Source organism: Urtica dioica, chromosome 4, assembly GCF_054948205.1.
Source record: "Urtica dioica subsp. dioica isolate 48M chromosome 4, U.dioica_male_clone48M_v1_H2, whole genome shotgun sequence".
In the NCBI taxonomy this organism is placed as follows: domain Eukaryota; kingdom Viridiplantae; phylum Streptophyta; class Magnoliopsida; order Rosales; family Urticaceae; genus Urtica; species Urtica dioica.
The window spans coordinates 5926450-5938315 of record NC_142759.1 but is presented as its reverse complement, the minus strand read 5'-3'; the positions used below and the strand labels follow the sequence as shown (position 1 = coordinate 5938315).

General features: G+C 36.4%; 1 protein-coding gene across 4 annotated transcripts; it reads right to left on the bottom strand.

Annotated features, from left to right (window-relative positions):
* Positions 1-4923: 4923 nt before the first annotated feature.
* On the bottom strand, positions 4924-7925 carry LOC149399697 (phosphoribosylamine--glycine ligase-like). 4 transcript variants are annotated; one of them, XM_089613722.1, is made up of 6 exons: positions 7640-7925; positions 7421-7529; positions 7209-7333; positions 6722-7112; positions 6066-6599; positions 4924-5473 (listed from the first exon to the last, which is right to left on the bottom strand). In XM_089613722.1, exons 2-6 carry the CDS (start codon positions 7514-7516, stop codon positions 5075-5077), a joined length of 1545 nt encoding a protein of 514 aa, XP_089469848.1. In that variant the 5' UTR covers positions 7517-7529; positions 7640-7925; the 3' UTR covers positions 4924-5074. The 4 variants fall into 4 exon arrangements, with proteins under 4 accessions (XP_089469848.1, XP_089469850.1, XP_089469849.1 ...); XM_089613724.1 differs by having other exon boundaries at positions 6722-7104; positions 7207-7333; positions 7640-7924; XM_089613723.1 differs by having other exon boundaries at positions 6722-7107; positions 7207-7333; positions 7640-7923.
* Between the last annotated feature and the right edge of the window lie 3941 nt (positions 7926-11866).

Here is an 11866-nt window from a genome sequence, read left to right as displayed (position 1 = left end):
CCGATATGACAATTCACCATCAGTGATGAATCTTTTTTTAGGATATCCTCTAGGAAAGTGGAACTCTGAACATTTCAAACCCAAATTAACATTTGTTTAACATGAATGAAACAATAAAAATGAAGAAAAAAAAAACTTTGACTTGACATGGGTGGTTAACGTCTCAAACACGAACATATAATTTTTAATTGCTGGAATTATAATTTTTAATTGGAAACATAAGTTGGCCAGAGTGAAGTAGTTCACACACTTCACACATTAAGAGTGTCTTTAGCCACTGTTTATCACATGTCAGCCAACCGACGCCAGCCTCAATTCTCACCCACCGACGATAGAAAATAATAATAATCATCTAAAATTTGTATGGGGTGTGTAAAATGAATTAGCCATCTCATTCTATATACTATAGCGTTTGCAAACTTGAATTACTATTTTGCCTATATTATTTCCATTTATTCCCATTTTGTATTGTTAAACAATAAATAAAACAAGTATGTATTTTTTAAAATATGGTTTCTATAGTCATTTCCCTATTAATTGGGCGTTTGCAAACTTGAATTACTATTTTGCCTATATTATTTCCATTTATTCCCATTTTGTATTGTTAAACAATAAAGAAAACAAGTATGTATTTTTTAAAACATGGTTTCTTTTGTCATTTCCCTATTAATTGTTATACTCTATACTAAAATGAAGACGCAAAAATACTATAGACTCTACAGTAGTCTTTTCCCCCAATAAATGACGGCCACGTTGAATGATTAACAGGTCATGAATGCCACGTTCTTTTTAGTAATCTTATTCTTTATTTGGCTGATTGTGATCACCGTCTTAGTATTTATTTTTTACGAAGCCATACAATTTCTACTGTATATCGAGAGTGTGGAGGAGAAAATTGCCACGTGGCCTAAATATACACTTAAAAGCCATTTAGATATTAATGAACAGATAAATCATGCATGACTAAGAGTTGTCATTATTTATGCTATCACATATGAATTGTTTGACAAAACACATCAAGTTTGAACAAAGAAAAAATAAGATACAATATCACTGTAGAAACTTTATGAACCAATTAAATTATATCAATAAAATAAATAAAGTTTTTTTTAATCTGAATAAAAATGGATAAGTTTTTTTCACAAGCTGAATACACAACAACAAAAAGAGCTTTTCTCTTTGACAATTCACGTAATTAACTCTTATAAAATATGACAATAAAAATAAAATAAAAAAGGATAAAGATCATCCATGAGGTCCAATAAAAAAAAATATTTTGACATCCAAACTTATCACTTTAGCATGATAATTTTAATTGAATTTTAACCCACAATAAATAACCCATCAACCACCACTATATGAACTTCTGTTAAATTTATTTTCACAACATGTCTTTACTTCTTAAATTTCTTATTTGCGACACGTGGGTCACATGCAAAAACACAACATTGTTGTCATTGAAATTTAGAATACATTGCTACATTAATTGTGTTATAAAATCTCATGCATGGTTGAAGTTAATGGGTATTTGTGTATCACTAATCTACTCAGACCCACATATTTTTTTTTGTTTAATTTTGATGAATCATCGATCTTCTTTTTCTAAGTGTTTATTTATTTGACACATCTATCATGCATGCAAAAATAATTTATTTGTGCATAAGAAGTTTCATCAGTTGCAAGTACACGAAGCAGTGCATCATCACACGTATTTTATTTCTTCATGTGACACATATACTATGCATGCGAATCTAATTGGATTATGTACACGTGTTAGTTTCACCCAATATGTATCTAGAATGCTCTGCTTCATGTCGTAGACGTGTATATATATATATATATATATATATATATATATATATATATATATATATTCTTGCCATGCGCTCACCAGTTTTGTACCTCGCTCTCATTATGGAGTCTTACCAAATATAAATTGTTCCTCATAAAAGTACTTCAGATTATCTAATACAATTCTAATATTATCGTTTGGAAGAAAGTAGTAAAGCATGTGCTTTCTCTAGACGTACATGTATGTCTGTTTATAAATTATTTACTTTAATATCTTTCATGGTCTTCTTATTCAAGTAGTCTTCATGTGAGTCTATAAACAAGTTGTGGTGTTTTCCTCCATACGGCTCATTACCACATTATTATCATGTCCTTTTATAGTTCAGTAGTTCAATAACATGGGTTTAAAGTATTTTCCTAGAGTGTTCTCTCCCACAGCATCACACAACATATAATCCCTCTTATCATTCACTATTTATATCTTATATCTACAAATCTTTCCCTTTCCATTCATCTATTTGGCATAAAAAAAAATTGTGCAAGATAAATTACAAATTTTTTTTTTTTTTGTTATAGAGATCAATTATATATAACTTTTTTTTTCATGTTTTAACCGCATGGACCAACGACCCAATAAAGTAAGTTTATTAGATTATTGTTTCTTTTACAAACCATTTTTAACCATTTTTACGTACTTACTGAACAACGCGCTCCTTATAGTCACTACTACATGTCTCGATTAACTCTTTATCAGAAACTATTACATATGCCTCGATTAAATATATATTTTTATTATTACAAACATAAATTATCTTACAGTTTTTGTTTGTTTTGATGGCAGGGACGTGAATCTGGGAAAGGACATGGCTTGATTAATTGTTCTCGAGTATCATCGTTGACAACACTTAACACATGAAAATAACAAACTCTTATTAATTATTGCATGGCTCTTTCATCTATAAATTTCTCTTTTTTCCATATTTTATCTGGGTCTCAAATTGATACGATCATCACCGTCCAACAAGAGACCCAGGAGTTTACCAAAGCCTAGCCCAACAAGAAGAACTTGAAGAAGAGCCAAGCCCATGTCACCGAGAGCCCAAGAAACCAAGCTCGATGAATGATTATATTTGCTGATGTGTTATCAGAGAATTCTTTATCCACTGCTATCTTAAAATGCTTCGTCTATTTTTCATGTATTTATTGATTCCACAAGATTTGTTCGATTGAAATTTATGTAATCACACACAGTTTTAAGTTTTCCTCTGTATAGAAAAAATGAGTTATAATTATGTAGGATTACAAGTTACAATTATATGCAACAATCTACATAAAATTAATTGTTTTCAGACTGGTAGCATATATACATTCCAGCAAACAATATTTAATCAGCTTTTACAGAATTCAGATTTCAAAATCATTTCTATAGAGTACTTTGGTGTGAAAGCATTGTCTGTATTCTTTTACCCTATATAAGGGAATTTTTTTTTCTTACCCCCAAAGTACTACATTTTTGTTAGCTTTCAGTTTTTTTGTTTAAAGTATGAACACAGTTTCTTTAACTATTATTTTGATACGTACTTACACGATAAAGCTCATGACAACGTTATACTATATACTAGATATTAAGAGCTCTATATAAATAATGAAATATATAATTTTGTTTGTACATTTGTCATTTATCTTGAAGAAAAGCAATTTGTTGTCTGATAATTTAAATGCACATTAAAAAAATTGAGTAATTACACTGAAGTAATGTTTCATGCATGGACATAGCACACGCGAGTGTGTAGCTGTGTATGTGTATATATATTTGATATTTTTGGTGTAGCAAAATCAAGTAATTACATGGGCAATGTTTTATATACCAACGTTTTATTTTTTAGAGATTTGACGAATGTAACCATCTAATTTTTTAATTTTATAATTTATTGAATATCCGCCTTAAATTATTAGACAGAAAAGGAACGAACGAAGTTAATGCTTCTCCAACGAAACAAGTCTAAAAGAATATATGCTCCATATCGTTTGAATAAGATATCTATTTGTAATTCACGAGGAAATATATCAACCTCAAGATCTCAACTACAATCAACTTATTAAATCTATTATACTTGGACTTCAAGGATTGTAAATACCAATTTTATTTTTGGTTTAAAAACTAATATAACTGCTGAGATGCCCCATCAAATTTAATTTTTACATAGGAAGAATTCATTTTCATGTGTTAACAGAAAGACCAGTAAAATATAAGCACTATAACATCACGTTGGTTGTTAGTCGATACATTGTTCGATTTTCATAGGATTTTCGTTTGATAAAATGTATTAAAACTACGGAGCTTAGCAAATGTATTAAAAATATGAAGATATATATAAATATATTTGGCTTATCCAAATTTAACATATGAAGTTATTAACACATTTATTAGATAATCGTAATATTATGATTTAATATAATGTTGAAGGAATTAAAGTCCCGCAGCGAAGCGCGGGCATCACAGCTCGTTTTTTCTATACTAGCATCTAACAAGCAATTCCCTTTAACTTGCCATTTCTCTTTTCCGTAAATATGATTGGTCGAAAAATACAATTTTTGTTTTAATTATTTTTTTATCAGCAGTCAAAATTTACATCGACAATCAATATTTCATGTGATTTTTTTATAAAATAATTTGTAATTTAGTTTGAAGTTTTGCTTAATTAGGAGCTTCGATTTTTTTTTTTTTTTAAAATGGTTTTTGCTCATCTCTTTTATTTGGGGAGGCCATAGTGCTTTGCAACCGACCAAGTCTATCTTCTTTATCTTTAGTACTGTGTTATTTTATTTTTATTTTTATTTTTATTTTTATTTTTTAATCAAGACTATGCATAGTTTAAAAGAAAGTTCACAAATACAAATCTTTATCTGGTTGCCAACATATCAATTTTTTTTTTCCCCGTAATGTTTTGTCGGGATATTCAACGACGCCACCTTAAACCTTTAGCTTAAAAAATCTCAATATCTTTTTTATTTTGTTTCTTTTGAGCAAGGAATTAATTACCCAATAAACCATTTACCAGGAAATATTTACTATATCACACATGGTAGGTAGGGTGTGAATAGTGGAGGATGAAAGGTACATAGCAGAGAGAATAAAGAGTAGAAATCTTGCATGCATTTGCATTCACCAAAATCAAAACTGAGTGTCATACAAAGTCAAAAAATAGGACCAAAAAGATGCAATGATCAAACACCGAGTGCCCTCCAGCCAATGTCTCGGCGGTAAAAGCCCTGCGGCCAATCAATCTGCTCTACGGCTTCGTAAGCACGGTCCCTCGCCTCTTCGAGGTTTTTCCCTCGTGCGGTGACCCCGAGCACGCGCCCGCCTGTGGCTATGAGGTTCCCGGCGGAGTCCAAGGCGGTCCCCGCGTGGAACACCTTGACGCCCTCCACACACACTCCTTCCACGTTGCGAATCACGCTCCCCTTTTGGTACGAGCCCGGGTAGCCTTGGCTGGCCATCACCACCACCATCGCCGACCCCTCCGACCACCTCAAGCTCGCCCCCTCCAGCTCCCCTTTGCAAGCCGCCACCAGCACCTGCACCAGATCGCTCTCCAGCCGCATCATCAACACCTGCCCATTCACCACCGTTCTCATTCCCGTTACCTCCATTCATAAATTTCATAGTGTAGACCTCCTAATTGCAAAATATCCAACAATAGACTTTCACCCCAAAATGCCCTTTCAAAACTGTTGAACCAATTTTACGATAAAAGTTAAAAAAAAAAAAAATTAAATGAATTACGATGAGTTACGGAAAAAAAATATAATGAATTATGATAAGATCTGCTTTGAAGAGCATTTTTTGGTCAAAAGTCCATTATTGGACATTTTGCAATGGGTGACTTAGCTAAATAGCCAATTTAAAGTTATGAATTTGCAAAATAATTAAGGTTTGTCTTAATTTAGTGAAATAATCAAAATGTGCAGTGATCTTATTTTAAAAAAAATAAAAAAATTTGACCCCAAGATTAATTTTTTTGAAAGTGATAAATTGCTTATAACAATCGTCAAAAAAACTAATCTTGACGGTCAAAAAAATTTTACAAACGTAAATTTAGCTAATTTACTGGAAAGTTGAAACTTTGACTATTTTACTAATGAATAAATTTCAAATAGCTATTTAATACAATTTTTCCATTTGCAATTAGGAGGTCGGTCTACTCTATGAAATTTCTCTTTTCATTCCCATTCCCATCTATAAATATGAGAGAGAGAGAGAGATGTACCTGACACTCCGGGTCTCCGAAGCGCACATTGTACTCGATGAGCTTCGGCAAGCCCGTCTTGTTCTCGATCATGAGGCCCGCGTAGAGGACCCCAACGAACTTGCACCCTCGGGCGGCCATCCCCTTGACGGTGGGGGCGATGATGGAGTCCATGACGACGTCTCGGAGGCGCTTGGTGAGGACGGGGGCCGGGGAGTAGGCCCCCATGCCCCCCGTGTTGGGGCCGGTGTCGCCGTCCCCGGCCCGCTTGTGGTCCTGCGCCGACTCCAGAGGGATCGCGTGCTCTCCGTCCACCAACGCAAAGAACGACACCTCCTCCCCTTCCAGAAACTCCTCGACGATCACGCGGCACCCCGCCGACCCAAACGCGCCCCCCACCAGCATCGAGTCCACGGCCCCCAACGCCTCCTCCAACGTCGTCGCCACTATCACTCCCTTCCCCGCCGCCAACCCGTCCGCCTTCACAACTATCGGCACCACCCCTTGCTCCTTTATGTACTCCTTGGCCTCGCTTGGGTCCGAAAATGTTCGGTACTGCGTCCGAAACAAACCGTCAGAAGATACAAACATCGATGACAGGTTCCAAATACTCTAGCTAGTGCTCTAGTTTAGAAAAAAGCAAAATACACATGTTCTTGGATTCGCTCTTCTCTCACCTTAGCGGTGGGGATTCCGTACTCGTCGCAGAGACGCTTCATGAAGCTCTTGGAGCCCTCGAGAGCGGCGGCCTCGGAGGTGGGTCCGAAAGCGTGGATCCCGTCCCTGGTGAGGTCGTTGACGAGGCCCGAGACCAGGGGCGCCTCCGGGCCCACCACTACGAGGCCGACGTTGGAGTCCCTGCAGAAGGAAGACACGGCGGAGCTGTCGGAGATGTCGAGGTCGGAGACGCAAGTGGCGTCGCCGGAGCTCGAAATTCCGGCGTTCCCGGGGGCGCACAAGACCGCCTGGCAAGAGGGCGAGCGCTTCAGCGCGTGGCAGAGCGAGTGCTCTCTCCCTCCTCCCCCGATCACCAAAACCACCACCTTCTCTGCTTCTCCTCCTTCTTCAACACAAAGTTCAAAACAAATGAGTAAAGGTAAAGCCTTTATCTTTTTTGTTTCTGTTCATTTTCTGAGCAGATAAAGTTGTGATTAGTGGTTACCATTCACAGAAACGGAAGGGTCCGATTTATGGGCGAAGCAAGCGAAGAAGCTTGGTAACAACTTCGAGCTCCTGCAATTTAATGAGGTGGGAAGAGAAGAAGAAAATGCAGCTCTGTTGAAAACCACCTGAAGCGCCAAAATCATGAGTCAGCGTTGCGTTTGAAGGTGATGTTAGGAGAATTAGAAAGATGAAGTAGAAGAAAAAAAGAGGACCGAAGTGTGGGAGAGAGAGACGGCGCTTGGTTTTGGGAAGGAAGAAGATCCCACATTCAATCTAACGGACGCCGATGAGAACATTGCAACTGCCATGGCCACACTAACCCTAAAAATAAATTAAACTTTTAGTAATAAAATCATATTCAGCAACAAACCAGATAAAAAAACACTAAGATAAAACATTTCGCATAATTTATCATGTTATCTCAGTCTCACCGTCGCTCTTTCCCGTCCTCTCTTTCTTCTCTGCGACTCTCTCTCTCTCTCTCTCTCTCTTTCTCGCCCTTTCTTTCTTCTCTGCGACTCTCTCTTTCACTGCGATTTTCTTCTTCTCCTCACCGATCTCACTCGGTCTCTCTTTCTCTTTCTCTCCAGAATCGCCTTGCCGCGATTTTTCCTTCCCTTCCTCTTCTCTTCTGCGTGTGCGTGTTTTTCTAATTTTTTTTTTTTTTTTTCGTGAGATAGGGCTGAGCAAATTTTCCGAATTTGCTACTAAACACCTACTCTTTCTGCCTCTTCAAATTTCCACCACAAGACAGTTTCTCTTTTCTTTAATTTCTTGCAAATAGATACTTTTTCCACTATTTCTTAATATTTTACACTAAAAAAAATTCAAAATAATGAAAATAATTCTTAGAAATTTAATAGCAAAATTTTATCATCCGTTCAACTTTGAATAAAATATATTTCCATTCTCGATTATTTCTCGTCCTTTTTTGAGAACCTCTCTTTTGCAACATTAAACTTAAAAATTTGAGAATATGTATTTTTTTTTTTTTAAAGATTTTTAAGAATTTTATTATTTTCTCCCTTTTGCTACTTATTGGTTGAGTTGTCTCAAAGCTCTCTGCATTTAAATTCAAAATTTACTCAAATCAGAATTTTTTTTTATTGCTGTAGGATGCTAAACAATCAAACCTGGTCAGTAATGCCTTTGCCACAGGGTAAAACTGCCATTGGTTGTAGATGGCTATACAAGAACAAGTTTGGAGCAGATGGAACTTTAGCCAGGCATAAGGCTCGCCTGGTGGCTAAGGACTATAATCAACTAGAGGGTATTGATTATGTCGAGACATTTTCCCCAGTTGCAAAGCTCGTTAGTGTCAAGCTTCTCCTTGCCATTGCAGCTACGCAAAAGTGGCATTTAGTGCAGCTTGATGTTAACAATGCGTTTCTCAACAGTGACCTTTTTGAAGAGGTCTATATGGACCTGCCCCTGGGCTATCTCACTCCAGCTGAACGTGCCAAGTTCAGTGGGACCCCAGTGTGTAAACTTCATAAGTCCATCTATGGCTTGAAGCAGGCCTCACGGCAGTGGAACATCAAGTTTACCACAGCCATTCACAAGCTCGGCTTTAAGCAGTCTCAAGCGGATCATTCTCTGTTCACTCGTGGTCATGGTTACAGTCTTGTGTCTGTGCTGCTCTATGTGGATGACATCATCTTGGCAGGTCCGGATTTGTCTGTTATTCAGTCGGTCAAGCTGGAACTTGGGCATCTGTTTAAGCTCAAAGATCTGGGTGAGTTGAAGTACTTTCTTGGCTTGGAGATTGCCCGTTCTGATGCTGGAATTGTGGTTTCTCAACGTCAATATGCCCTGCAACTGTTGGAGGACTTTGATTTCTTATCAGCCAAGCCAGTTCACACACCCATGGCTCCGCGAGTTGTCTTAAACAACACTGATGGTCAATTACTCAATGACCCTTCCCATTATCGGAAACTGATTGGCAAGCTCCTCTACTTGACTATTACTCGTTGTGACATCACTTTCAGTGTTCACACGCTGAGCCAATTCATCTCCACCCCGCAGGATACTCATTTGCGAGCTGTTCATCACCTGCTTCGCTATATCAAGTCTCAGCCTGGGTTGGGATTGCTTTACCCTTCATCATCCACGATTCAGCTCAAAGCGTTCTCAGATGCTGACTGGGCGACATGCCATACTACTCGACGATCTGTGACTGGTTTCTGTGTATTTCTCGGTGATTCCCTTATCTCCTGGAAATCCAAAAAACAGACCACTGTTGCTCGTTCCTCCGCCGAGTCCGAGTATCGTGCCATTGCCGCTGCTACCAGTGAAGTGCTCTGGCTTCAACAACTATTATGTGATTTCCAGATCACGCCATCTTCGAAGGCGGTCCTTTTTTGTGATAACACTGCAGCAATTCATATTGCCACTAATCCTGTGTTTCACGAACGTACGAAACACATTGAAGTGGACTGCCATTTTGTTCGGCATCACCTTCAGCTTGGTGCTTTGAAGCTTCTACCTGTCCGGACCGCTCAACAGCTCGCTGACTTGCTGACAAAGCCTCTTAGCGCGCCTGTTCTTCATTTTCTTATGGGCAAGATGTCCTTCTTTGACATGTATCGTCCACCTTGAGGGGGCGTATTGGAGATGAAACGCAGTCGTTTCAGTCTCTGCTTTTGTTTTATTTTATCTTGTGTACAGACACGTGTATAGCGCGGATAGGCTAAGTCAGTTATGTTAGTTGCTCCGTGTATATAAACTCATACACTGTACATTTTCTGGTTAATGAGAATTTACACACTCGATCTCACATTGAGTCAAGACGGTTCTCTCCCAAACACTCTCTTGTTCTGATCTCAATACTTCTACATAGATATACAAATTATTATTTCTCTAATTGTTAAAGTTTATGTTGATTTGAACTTCGTCCACAAAATAGGCTCGGAAGATTGGGCCTAATCGGAAAGCGCGAAAGAATTAAGCCCAACCCATCAGTACATAAAATAGGAAAGCGGCCCAAAAATCCGATCGAGCAAGAAGACATGGCAGTGACAATTGGGGAGATGGTCAGTCGGATGAAGTGTATTTTGAATTATTAAACCGATGTAATAAATAGGATTCGTTATTAAATATGCATTAAACGTAGAGTATTAACGTGTGTATCTCTTTGAAGGAGGTAAACATTGGTAGCTTTTACTATAAATAGCAAAGGGAGAGCCCGAGGAAGGGACATGAAATTCCGACCAATTATCCAATACAACCAAATTAGCACCTTTCTCTTTTTAGAAATAAATCTTTAGAAACTCTTGTTCATCGTTCGCTCACGGAAAGTTCATCTTCTCGATTAAGGATTAAGAAGGTGTATTCCATGTTTCGTCGAGTCTCCATATCTCTGTATGTTTTAGACCATCAAACACAACAACCAAAAAAACCAATCATATATTTTTGCCCTATCACATAATGTCCCAAAACCACAATTACTCATCATTAATAGTCAACTCCAGATAATTACTATTAATTTATCATACTTTTATGTGATTTATTCAATTTATCGTATCTACTATTTCTATGCCACTATGTGATGACGAACTTCTTAATTTTTGAATACTGCTCAAATCAATTATATTATTTTTTCATGAGGAGCCAAGTTGAGCCTTGTAGAGGCATGTGCATGAGTTCACATTCGCGATAGAAGATCAATCTTCGTAGTTCCGTTTTGTAATTTTACCAAGCACTTGCAAAATGGGGAGTTCATAATTTAGGGATTGAAAACTCTTTCATGTGTATAAAAGTTGTACAAACCAATTAATGATACTTTGAATTAATAGTTGATTACTATCGATGTTAATTGGAGTAATGAATTTCATTAGAGATTTTCATAATTACAATAGAAATTCTTTTCGATAATATTTATTTTTGACGTGACAGATTGGTTACTATTAATAAATCGGTATTGATATCCATAAATATGTTAAATCAAGGGGCAAGACAGTAGCTCAATAGTCCATCATCTTTAAAAAATATATATATATATATATATAACCTCCAATAGCCGTTTTCGTAATTATTTTAAATATTTATCGTTGAACCTTTTATTTTTGATAAATAACCGTTTTAGATTTTGAAGTGTCTATTTTAATCCTAATAACTGTTAACCATATTTCAATAATATTGACCATATTTCAATAATTGTTAACCAAATTTCAAAAATTGTTAACCAGATTTCGAAAACTGTTGACCAGATTTCGAAAATCGGTTAAGAAGATTTTAATAGTAGTTGACCGAATTTCAATAAGTGTTGACCAAATTTTAATAATTGTTTATCATATTTGAAAGACAATGGTATTTTTGTCCGGAGAAAAGGGAAACGATTACTGCCGAAATGTTTTGAAAACATGAGTGACATATATTAAGTGATGCACGTTTTATGCTAGTTATGTAATTTTCTCTATTAGACAAAGTTTTTTTTATTGAGAAAATAGTTCATCATGTCAAAGTAAGTTAAATTAATTGGTTTAGGTAATAATTTAATTTATTTCGGGCTGTTTGGTTATTAATAAAATGAAACTTTGGCTAAAATCTAGATAGAGAATTGATTGATTGTAATAAATTATTCTTAAATCAATTATCAAACTATAATTAGTTAATTTGACGTGGATTTAATTAAAAATGTCAATATTCAAAATATGTAT